The 11137-nt window shown below is 43.7% G+C and overlaps 1 protein-coding gene and 1 pseudogene across 1 annotated transcript; both read right to left on the reverse strand.

Moving 5' to 3' along the window:
• Positions 1–3964: 3964 nt before the first annotated feature.
• CCL21 (C-C motif chemokine ligand 21) lies at positions 3965–5075 on the reverse strand. Its single transcript, XM_068552893.1, has 4 exons — positions 4971–5075; positions 4750–4870; positions 4472–4654; positions 3965–4390 (listed from the first exon to the last, which is right to left on the reverse strand). Exons 1-4 carry the CDS (start codon positions 5035–5037, stop codon positions 4366–4368), a joined length of 396 nt encoding a protein of 131 aa, XP_068408994.1. The 5' UTR covers positions 5038–5075; the 3' UTR covers positions 3965–4365.
• Positions 5076–9105: 4030 nt separating this feature from the next.
• On the reverse strand, positions 9106–9503 carry LOC137770554 (small ribosomal subunit protein eS12 pseudogene; annotated as a pseudogene).
• Positions 9504–11137: the final 1634 nt, after the last annotated feature.

An 11137-nucleotide genomic window follows, 5' to 3' on the forward strand; every position in this document is an offset into this window, starting at 1 on the left:
GAAAGTGTGGCCCAGGTACCATGGAGGGAGAGGAGTGTTAAGAAATCTGGTTGCTTAGTTTGAAATTAGTTTCCAGTTCATATGACTGAGGTTGTTAAGACATTTCTATTAGCTGTAATTCTGGGAGCTCTTACTAGCCCCATCCATCCTTTACATTTGTGTCAAAGAGGCCCTTAAAGGATTTACAAAGACGGAGTGAACCAGGGGAAGCAGAAGGCTTCCGACTTTGAGGCAACACTGACAAGAAGGAGCTGGCCCACCACTTTGTAAGTGTGTGTGGGTGTGTTATCATTTCATGGAAGAGATAGTGCTAAAATCATTTGAAAACATGGTATTAGTAATTGTAATTTTCTGAGTGGCACTGAGGGTGACATTGTTAGAAGATAGTAATTACTGTTAAAGGAAATTCCAGGGATTACAATGAGTTTTCATGTTTGTGGGATGATGGTCTTGTACATTCGGGGGATGACTGATCTTTGGAATTTTTTTCTTTTCACTTTTCTAGTAAAAGCCATTAATTGTCTTACTGTTGAACACTGGCAGACTAGTATTCAGTAAAATATTTCTTTTTACTGTGTGTAAATTTGGAAGTCCTCCAACTTTATAATTTCATTTTATGCTTTGTACTTATTTTTACTGAAATATTTACTTATCTAAACAGCAATCTTCTGGAAAGTTACTTTTATCTCCCCTCCCATTTGGGTCTTTGTGATTTGATGCCTTTACAAATGTATACACACACCAGCAACATTTACTTTATTTATTTTATTTTTATTATTATTATTTTTTTGGCTGCGCTGGGTCTTTGTTGTGGAGCGCGGCCTCTCTAGTTGTGGAGCGCGGGCTTAGTTGCCCTGCGGCATTTGGGATCTTAGTTCCCTGACCAGGGCTCGAACCCACGTACCCTGCATTGGCAAGCGGATTCTTAACCACTGGACCACCAGGGAAGTCCTTAGAAACACTTACTTTAGTTTTAGTTGGGGCTCAAGAAGGAGTGAAAATAAATGCATGTGTTTAATTTGCCATCTTTACCCTGAACTCCTGCTTGTCTTTGAATTTGGTGGTGTTGATCTTTCCCCCTATGGTTTGTGTTTTATGGTTTTATGTTTAAGAAGTTCTTTTTCTACCTCAAGATTATAACCACCCTCACCTATATTGTCTTCTATAACATATATTTTGAACATTAGGTCTTTAATCCTATGATGAAGTGTTTGAAAAATACTGAGGCTATGACAATGGGAAGGTAGATGTATTTTAAAAAAAGGAAGAACAATTTGAATCTTTAAGAAAAACAAAAAGCTGAGTGACAAAAGGAAAGTAAGCACATTACGCTACTTTGCTCTGCAGTGAACAACATTTACATGGTCATCATAATGTAAATTCTGATCATTGTCTAAATATAGTGGTATAGCTATATTTAGAGGATAGGGTGACAGGAGAAGAGGGTTAATAAGAGAGCTAAATCTCCACTTTTTATAATAGGAAGTCAATAGGTAACTTTTTAAAAAAAAATTTATTTATTTGGTTGCGCCGGGTCTTAGTTGTGGCAGGTGGGCTCCTTAGTTGTGGCTCGCCAGCTCCTTAGTTGTGGCATATGAACTCTTAGTTGCGGCATGCATGTGGGATCTAGTTCCCTAACCAGGGATCAAACCTGGGCCCCCTGCATTGGGAGCGTGGAGTCTTAACTGTTGCACTGCCAGGGAAGTCCCTCAGTTGGTAACTTTAAAAATAGGTAAATGACGAAACAGAGGTATGAACAAAGTATTTACACATATGGCACTAAGTCCTAGAGGAAGTAGCTTAAGAGTTAAAAGTTGCAGGAAATGGTTGTTCAGAATAAGCCTTTTGGTACTTTTTGATTTTTTTAAACCATGAGTATGTATTATTTGATTTTTTTGAATTATGGATCTTACAGAAAGAAGAAAGAACAGGACAATATTGTCAAAGATGAAGGCAGAAAAGGAGAGTAGGGACTCATTCTCCGATAAGATAGATATTATATTGCATGCTACTCAGGGCAGGGCTTGAGGCAAATACCAGCTATGCAGTGTGGCAGGATAATTTAGTGAAATACGAAGTTTTGTTTTGTTTTGCCTATGTTTTCCTTTTTTTCTCTTTTTGCTGATGATTTTCTTTTCTCTTTAGAGCAAGCGAGGGTTTTGGTAGGGCTGAGAGTAGTAGCACCCTGATATTAGAGTCCCTTCTGCCTTTGTAAAAGTCTAAAGCAAACCTGGGAAGAGGTTATACCTAGGAGGGACTGGGAAGAGGGAGGGTTTTGGAGAGAGTTTTTTAAGACTGTGGAGGGGATTGGTGTGTACGTCCAGCCAGTATGGGCAGTGGGCTTTAATCCTTGACTGGGATGAAGCAAGCAAGCCACCTGAGTAGATGGCTCTAGGGAGATGTCTGGGGAAGCTAGGTCCAAGCCCGGAGGCTCTCACAGCTGAGCTCCCATGGCTCAAGTGTGGCACAGAGCTAAGAGTTTGAGAGTCTAGGACCTGGGGAGTCATACCTGCTGGGAACACAGGGGCCACAGCATTCACTGGTGAGACTGATGTCCAATGATGGGATGGTGTCGAGGGCACGTAGGAAGCCTCTCCTGTGCCTTGCTGTTTCTTTGACCTTTGCACAGCCCTTGGCAGATGGGATCCCAAGAGTGCCAGCGCTCTGGTGCAGGGGCTTGGAGTAGGTTCATTGAAAGAACATTTTATTTTATTTTTTTTGGCCATACCATGCGGCTTGCAGGATTTTAGTTCCCTGATCAGGGATTGAACCCGGGCCCTGGCAGTGAAAGTGCCGAGTCTTAATCCCTGGACTGCCGGGGAACTCCTGAAAGAACATTTTAAAGTGCAGTAAATCTTGAACATCAGAGTTTGTAGACTAAGATCACACCTGCTGCATGATGATAGGTAGGGAGCAGCCCCTATCTTCACTGGACTCAGAAGGAGCAGAGAGCAAATATTTTAATGACTATAATAAGCGATCAGTGCTGTGGCATGCTCAGGCCCCGGTGGAAGGAGAAGGTGGTGGCAGCCACCTCTAGTTCCTTGCCCCTCTCCCAGGATCTGTTCCCTTCTTTCCCACGTGGCCTGGCCCCATTTAATGGTCCTCTCTCTCCTAGCCTAAGGGCGAAGGGGGGAATTGGAGGATCTCTGCTCTGGGGAGGGAGAGGTACAGGAGAGTCAGACTGGAGTCTTCTTGGAGAGGAGACTAATTTACATCTGAGTTCTGGGGTTCCAAATTCCTGCCACTGGAGACTTATTCCTTGGCCTCAAGAGGTTAAAGGGGCTAAAGTGCCCCAGGCCCCACCTAGGGGAGAAAGGAGAAAAGGGAAGGGGAGGATGCTTTCCCGACTGGAAGGAAGCTGAGGGACGAATAGAGAACTCAGGAATAAAGAGCACATAGCCCCATCAAACAATAAGGAGAGGCCGTAGACCCTGCTTCACTGGTCAGGGCGGAAGGGAGTCCTCTGGGGTCTTTGGGAGGAGATGGGGGCTCTCGAGGGCTCCCAGGGCTGGAACTCTGCGTAGGGCAGGTTTCAGTAGAACTTGTGTTCACCTGTGTTACAGGCAGGCCCAGGCTCCCGCCTCCCTCCAGTAGACCCCAAGGAAAGGGGAGGCAGTCCCCGGTGAAGCTGGGAGTGAGAGAATGCTGGGCGGAATCAGGGAAGGGATCTCTTCAGGGTCTCAGAGACCTGCGGAGCTGTTGGGGACGTGTGCCTGGGATCCACTGTCTCTTCATTGGCAGGGATTTCTCAGAGACCAGGGGCAGCCCAGGTCCCACCCTGCCTGTCAGCCTCCCTTTTACTGCCCACAGGTCTGGGCACCTGGGAAGCAAGGAAACTCTTGGGGTGGGTGAGGATATAGAATTTGCCAGCCCGAGCTCTTGGCCGGGACCCCAGAGTGTGTGACTCCACCCTGTGGTGACAGTGGCTTCTCTGTGGACACAAACACACAGGAACAGATACTTGGGAAGAAGGCCAGAATGGCTGTTTATTCAGTTAGGTATAAATCATATTTACAAAGAAGAGGTGGGTGCATTGTGGAGCACGGTCAGGTCCAGGGCCCTGGGTGACCTTTCCTCAGAGGGGACAGTCCTGCTGCCACCTCTCACATTTCCTATGGGACTTTCCCTTCTCTGCCTCTCTAGGCCTGGCCTGGTGTGGGCAGCTCAGCCATGCAGGGTAGGGTGGGTATGCAGAGGGGTGGTTGAAGCTGGAGAAGGGGCGAGGCAAGGCCAGCATGGGGTGGCTGCTCTGGGGCCCCTGAGTCCTCCCTCTCTCCTAGCCCGCTTCTTGTCCCTTGGGCTGGGGCTCCAAGCCCTGATGAGACTGGTGGGGACCTCCTGGGCTCCGGGCTCGTCACTGGGCTATGGCCGTTTTGGAGTCTCAGTCCTGGGAGGGCAGAAGAGGGGTTTGAGGGGATGATCAAGGCTCCCCTTCACTTCCCACCTCCCGTCCCTTTAGCTTCCTTACCTCTTACAGCCTTTGGAGCTCTTTCCCTTCTTGCCAGACTTGGGGGCCCCCTTGTCCTTCTTACAGTCCTGGGCTGGTTTCCATGGGGCTGATGGCTTGTCCAGACGCTGCATCAGCTGCTGCACCCAGGCCTTTCTAGGGTCTGCACATAGCTCTGGCTGAGAGCGTTTCCGAGGCGAGAACCTAGGGTTCGGGGGTTAGCAAGCCTGTCTGAGTCTTGCCCATCATGCCCTCCCACTCAGCTGCCAGCCTGCACCCACCCCCTTGTACCCACTTACAGGATAGCTGGGATGGGGCAACCCAGGCTTGGTTCCTGCTTCCGGTAGCTGCGGACAACGTGGGTGGGAATCTTCCTTAGGCTGTACTTGAGGCAACAGTCCTGTGCTCCTCCATCACTGCCTGCAGGTGGGGTTCACAGGGAGTGAGGGGCTGCTTGGAGGCTCCTACCCAGGCCTCTCCAGCCCCTTGCCCCCATCCTAGGCAACTCCCTCCTTGATACCTTGGGTCTGGGGGATGCAGAAGGCCAGGACTAGGACAAGGATGCTCAGAATCAGCGACTGAGCCATGGCCACGGTAGAGCTCAGGAGAGGTGGACAGCTCCAAACTGGGGGGCCGTGTGTGGGCTGGGACTGGTGTGCCGCCTATTTATGCAGGCGGACACTTTCACTTCCCCCATCCCCAGCTACTCTGTCCAGGCAAGTATAGGGATCTCCCTCCTTTTCCTTCCTGAAAGACAGATCCTGTCCTGGCAACCAGCCTCACTAGTATGCGGAAATGAAAACTTCACACAGCCATTCAGTCCCCCAAGCAGCCTGAGTCTACCTCTTCAATATTAGTTGAATCTGAGAGGCTCTCCTTGTCTTTTTTAAAAATTAAAAAAATTTTTTAATTTTAATTTTTTTTGGCTGTGCCAGGTGGCATGCGGGATCTTAGTTCCCTGACCAGGGATCGAACCTGCGCCCGCTGAAGTGGAAGCGTGGAGTCTTATTAACCACTGCACCACCAGGGAACTCCCTGAAAGGCCCTCCTTCTATCCCCAGCCACTGTCTTGGTGCAGGCCTTACCACCTCTCCTCTGGAACACTGTGATTGCCTCCTTGTTTCACTCCAGGCTCCACACTCTCCTGTTCCTTCAGTCAGGCTGAGGACTGTTCCTAAAATACAAATCTGACTAACGAATTGTAAGAGTTCTTTGTACATTCTGGATAATAGACCCTTATCAAATATATGATTTACAAATATTTCCTCCCCTTCTGTGGGTTGTCTTTTCACTCTCTTTTTTAATTTTCATTGGAGTACAGTTGCTTTACAATGTTGTATTATTTTCTACTGTACAGCAAAATGAATCAGCTATACATATACATATATCCCCGCTTTTTTGGATTTCCTTCCCATTTAGGTCACCACAGTGCATTAAGTAGAGTTCCCTGTGCTATACAGTACATTCTCATTAGTTGTCTATTTTGTACATAGTATCAATTTTGTATATGTGTCAATCCCAATCTCCCAATTCCTCCCACCCACCTCCCTTTGCACCTTGGTATCCATATGTTTGTTCTCTACGTTTCTGTCTCTATTTCTGCTTTGCAAATAAGATCGTCTATACCATTTTTCTAGATTCCACATATATGCGTTAATATATGATATTTGTTTTTCTCTTTCTGACTTACTTCACTCTGTATGACACTCTCTGGGTCCATCCACGTCTCTGCAAATGACCCAATTTTGTTCCTTTTTAGGGCTGAGTAATATTCCACTGTATATATGTACCACATCTTCTTTATTCATTCCTCTGTCGATGGACATTTAGGTTGCTTCCATATCCTGGCTATTGTAAATAGTGCAATGAACATTTGGGTGCATGTATCTTTTTGAATTATGGTTTTCTCAGGGTATATGCCCAGTAGTGGGATTGCTGGGTCATATGGTAGTTCTATTTTTAGTTTTTTAAGGAACCTCCATACTGTTTTCCATAGTGGTTGTATCAGTTTACATTCCCACCAACAGTACATGAGGATTCCCTTTCCTCCACACCCTCTCCAGCATTTATCGTTTGTAGATTTTTTGATGATGGCCATTCTGACTCGTGTGAGGTGATACCTCATTGTAGTTTTGATTTGCATTTCCCTAGTAATTAGTGATGTTGAGCATCTTTTCATGTGTTTGTTGGCCATCTGTATGTCTTCTTTGGAGAAATGTCTATTTAGGTTTTCTGCCCATTGTTGGATTGGGTTGCTTGTTTTTTTGCTATTGAGCTGCATGAGCTGCTTGTATGTTTTGGAGATTAATCCTTTGTCAGTTGCTTCATTTGCAAATATTTTCTCCCATTCTGAGGGTTGTCTTTTCGTCTTGTTTATGGTTCCCTTTGCTGTGCAAAAGCTTTTAAGTTTCATTAGATCCCATTTGTTTATTTTTGTTCTTATTTTCATTACTCTGAGGTGGGTCAAAAAAGATCGGGATTTATGTCAAAGAGTGTTCTGCCTATGTTTTCCTCTAAGAGTTTTATAGTGTCTGGCCTTACATTTAGGTCTCTAATCCATTTTGAGTTTATTTTTGTGTATGGTGTTAGGGACTGTTCTAATTTCATTCTTTTACATGTAGCTGTCCAATTTTCCCAGCACCACTTAATTGAAGAGTCTGTCTTTTCTACATTGCATATTTTTGCCTCCCTTGTCATAGACTAGGTGACTATAGGTGTGTGGGTTTATCTCTGGGCTTTCTATCCTGCTCCGTTGATCTGTATTTCTGTTTTTGTGCCAGTACCATACTATCTTGATTACTATAGCTTTGTAGTATAGTCTGAAGTCAGGGAGCCTGATTCCTCCAGCTCCATCTTTTTACTCTCTTGATAGTGTCCTGTGATGCACAAAATTTTAAAATTCAGTTTATCTATTTTTCTTTGGTTACCTGTGTTTTTAGTGTCATATTTAAGAAACCATTGCCAAATCCAAGGCCATGAAGATTTCCTCTTATGTTTTTTCCCCCAGCTTTACTGAGGTATAATTGACAAAATCGTATGTATTTAAAATATACAACGTGATGATTTGATATATGTATACATTGTGAAATAATTACCACAATCAAGTTAATTGACACCTCCATCACTTCACATAGTTATACCTTTTCCTTTTTTTTTGTAGTGAGAATGCTTGAGATCTACTTTCTTAGCAAATTTCAAGTACACAATACAGTATTATTAACTACAATCACTGTGCTGTACATTCGATCCTCAGAACTTACTCATTTTATAACTGAAAGTTTGTACCCTTTGACAGACATCTCCCCATTTTTCCCACCCCCACCCCCTGGCAACCACCATTCTACTCTCTATTTGTATGTGTTTGGACCTTTTTTTTTTATTCCACATGTAAGTGATACCATACAGTATTTGTATTTCTCTGACTTATTTCACTTAGCATAATGCCCTCCAGGTTCATCCATGTTGTCACAAATGGCAGGGTTTCCTTCTTTTTCTTATGGCTGCATAATATTCTATTGTATGTATATATATATCTCACATCTTCTTTATCCATTCATCTATTATATTAACAGACACTTAGGCTGTTTCCATATCTTGGCTCTTGTGAATAATGATGCAAGGAACAAGGGAGTATAGATATCACTTTGAGGTAGTGATTTCATTTCCTTTGGATATATGCCCAGAAGTGGGATTGCTGGATCATATGGTATTTCTTTTTTAATTTTTTGAGGAACTTCCATACTGTTTTCCATTATGGCTGTACCAATATACATTCTCACCAACAATGCAAAAGTGTTCCCATTTTCTCCACACCCTTTCCAGCATTTCTTATCCCTTATCTTTTTGATAATAGCTATCCTAACAGGTGTGATGTGATATCTCTGTGCTTTTGATTTGCATTTCCCTGGTAATTATTGATGTTGAGCATCTTTTCATATACCCATTTGCTGTTTGTATGTCTTCTTTGGAAAACTATCTATTCAGGTCATTTTCCCTGTTTTTTTTTTTTTTAACTAATTGGTATAACTCTATTTGGTTTTCCCCTTTGACATTATTTGATTCTTATTTTTTATTTTTATTTTTTTTAAAGTTCTTAATTACTTAACCTTTTGGGGTTTATTTATTTATTTATTTATTTATTTATTTATTTATTTATTTATTTATGGCTGTGTTGGGTCTTCATTTCTGTGTGAGGGCTTTCTCTAGTTGTGGCAAGTGGGGGCCACTCTTCATCGCGGTGCGCGGGCCTCTCACCATCGCGGCCTCTCTTGCTGCGGAGCACAGACTCCAGATGCGCAGGCTCAGCAATTGTGGCTCACGAGCTTAGCTGCTCCACGGCATGTGGGATCTTCCCAGGCCAGGGCTCGAACCCGCGTCCCCTGCATTGGCAGGCAGACTCTCAACCACTGCGCCACCAGGGAAGCCCATTTTCCCAGTTTTTAGTCAGAGTTTTTGTTTGTTTGTTTTGCTATTGAGTTGTAGGAGGTCCTTATATATTTTAGGTATTAACCCCTTATCAGATATATGGTTTGTAAATATTTTCTCCTATTTCCTATGTCCCTAGGTTGCCTTTTCTTTTTGTTGATTGTTTCTTTTGCTGTGTAGAAACTTGCTTATTTATTTATTTATTTTAAAGAGCCAAGTCTTTAATTTGTTCATTTCTTGCATTTGAAGTACTTCTTGATGACATCCTTGACCTGAGAATCTTTGCCATAGTCCTTAACCACCACACAACTGCAACCAGCCACTTTACAGGGTTTTCCCTCTCTGTCAGTTTTACAGAGTCCTACCCACGCCCCTAGTTTCTTGCTGTCATCAACCTTAATTAGGTTTATTTGATGTTTAGCACGGAGGACCTCCACCAACTTGACTTACATAGGCTCATCACAGTTGGATGCAGGCACCCAAAGATGGGCTTGGCACTGGTCTAACACTTTGCAGCTTTGCAAATTCCATGTGCTAGGCCATTGTGGATGAGGGTGGTCTTCAGCACCTCTTGCAAAACAGTATTAACGTCCATTGCACCTCCAGCACCAGTGCCTTCCTCGGCCATGGTGGTAGGTAATGGGTGGAATTGAATCTTGAATGTACCCCAACCTCCACCTCTGAGCTACTCAGCAGAGGCAGGGAAAGAGTATACAGAAGCTTTTTAGTTTGATGTACTCCTACTTGTTTATTTCTGCCTTTGTTGTCATATCCAAAAATATCATTGCCAAGACTGATGCCAAGGAGATTTTCTTCTGTGTTTTCTTCTAGGAGTTTTATGGTTTCAGGTCTTACATTTAAGTTTTTAATTTGAATTTTTGTGAGTGGTGTACAGTAGGGGTCCAGTATCATTCTTGTACATGTGGCTATCCATTTTTTTCAACACCATTTTTTTTCTTTATTTATTTTATTTATTTTATTTTTGGCTGAGTTGGGTCTTCATTGCTGTGCATGGGCTTTGTCTAGTTGCAGTGAGTGGGGGCTACTCTTTGTTGAGGTGCACAGGCTTCTCATTGCAGTGGCTTCTCTTGTTGCAGAGCATGGGCTCTAGGCACGTGGGCTTCAGTAGGTGTGGCACGCAGGCTCAGTAGTTGTGGCGCACAGGCTTACATGCTCCGCAGCATGTGGGATCTTCCCAGACCAGGGATCGAACCCGTGTCCCCTGCATTAGCAGGCGGATTCCTAACCACTGCGCCACCAGGGAAGCCCCAACACCATTTTTTGAAAAGACTATCCTTTCCCCATTTTGTGCTCTTGATCCCCTTTCAAAGATTGGTTGACCGTATATGCATGGGTTTATTTCTGGGCTCTGTAATCTATTCCACTGGTCTATGTGTCTGTTTTCATGCCAATACCATACTGTTTTGATTACTGTAGCTTAGTAATATAGTTTGAAATCAGGAAGCATGATGCCTCCAGCTTGGTTTTTCTTTTTCTTTTTTAAAAAATTAATTAATTAATTAATTAATGTTTATTTTTGGCTGCATTGGGTCTTTGTTGCTTTGTGTGGGCTTTCTCTGGTTGTGGCGAGCGGGGGCTACTCTTCGTTGCGGTGTGTGGGCTTCTCATTGCAGTGGCTTCTCTTGTTGCGGAGCATGGGCTCTAGGCACCTGGGCTTCAGTAGTGTGGCATGCGGGCTCAGCAGTTGTGGCACGCGAGCTCTAGAGCACAGGCTCAGTAGTTTTGATGCATGGGCTTAGTTTCTCCGTGGCATGTGGGATATTCCCAGGCCAGGGCTCGAACCCATGTCCCCTGCATTGGCTGGCAGATTCTTAACCACTGCGCCACCAGGGAAGCCCCTTCGTTTTTCTTTCTCAAAATTACTCTGGCTATTTGGGATCTTTTGTGGTTTTACATGAATTTTAGGATTTTTTCTATTTCTGTGAAAAAATGCAATTGGAATTTTGATAGTGATTGCATTAAATTTGTAGATCACTTTGGGTAGTTATGGACATTTTAGCAATATTACTATGCCAATCCAAGAGCACAGGATATCCTTCCATTTATTTGTGTCTTCAATTTCTTTCATCAGTGTCTTATAGTTTTCAGTGTATAGGTCTTTCACCTCCTTGGTTACATTTATTCCTAAGTATTTTATTGTTATTGATGCTGTTGTAAATGGGATTGTTTCTTAATTTTTTTCCAGATAGTTTGCTGTTAGTGTATAGAAATGCAACTGGTTTTTGTATGTTGATTTTGTAT

This window comes from Eschrichtius robustus, chromosome 10 (assembly GCF_028021215.1).
Source record: "Eschrichtius robustus isolate mEscRob2 chromosome 10, mEscRob2.pri, whole genome shotgun sequence".
NCBI lineage: Eukaryota > Metazoa > Chordata > Mammalia > Artiodactyla > Eschrichtiidae > Eschrichtius > Eschrichtius robustus.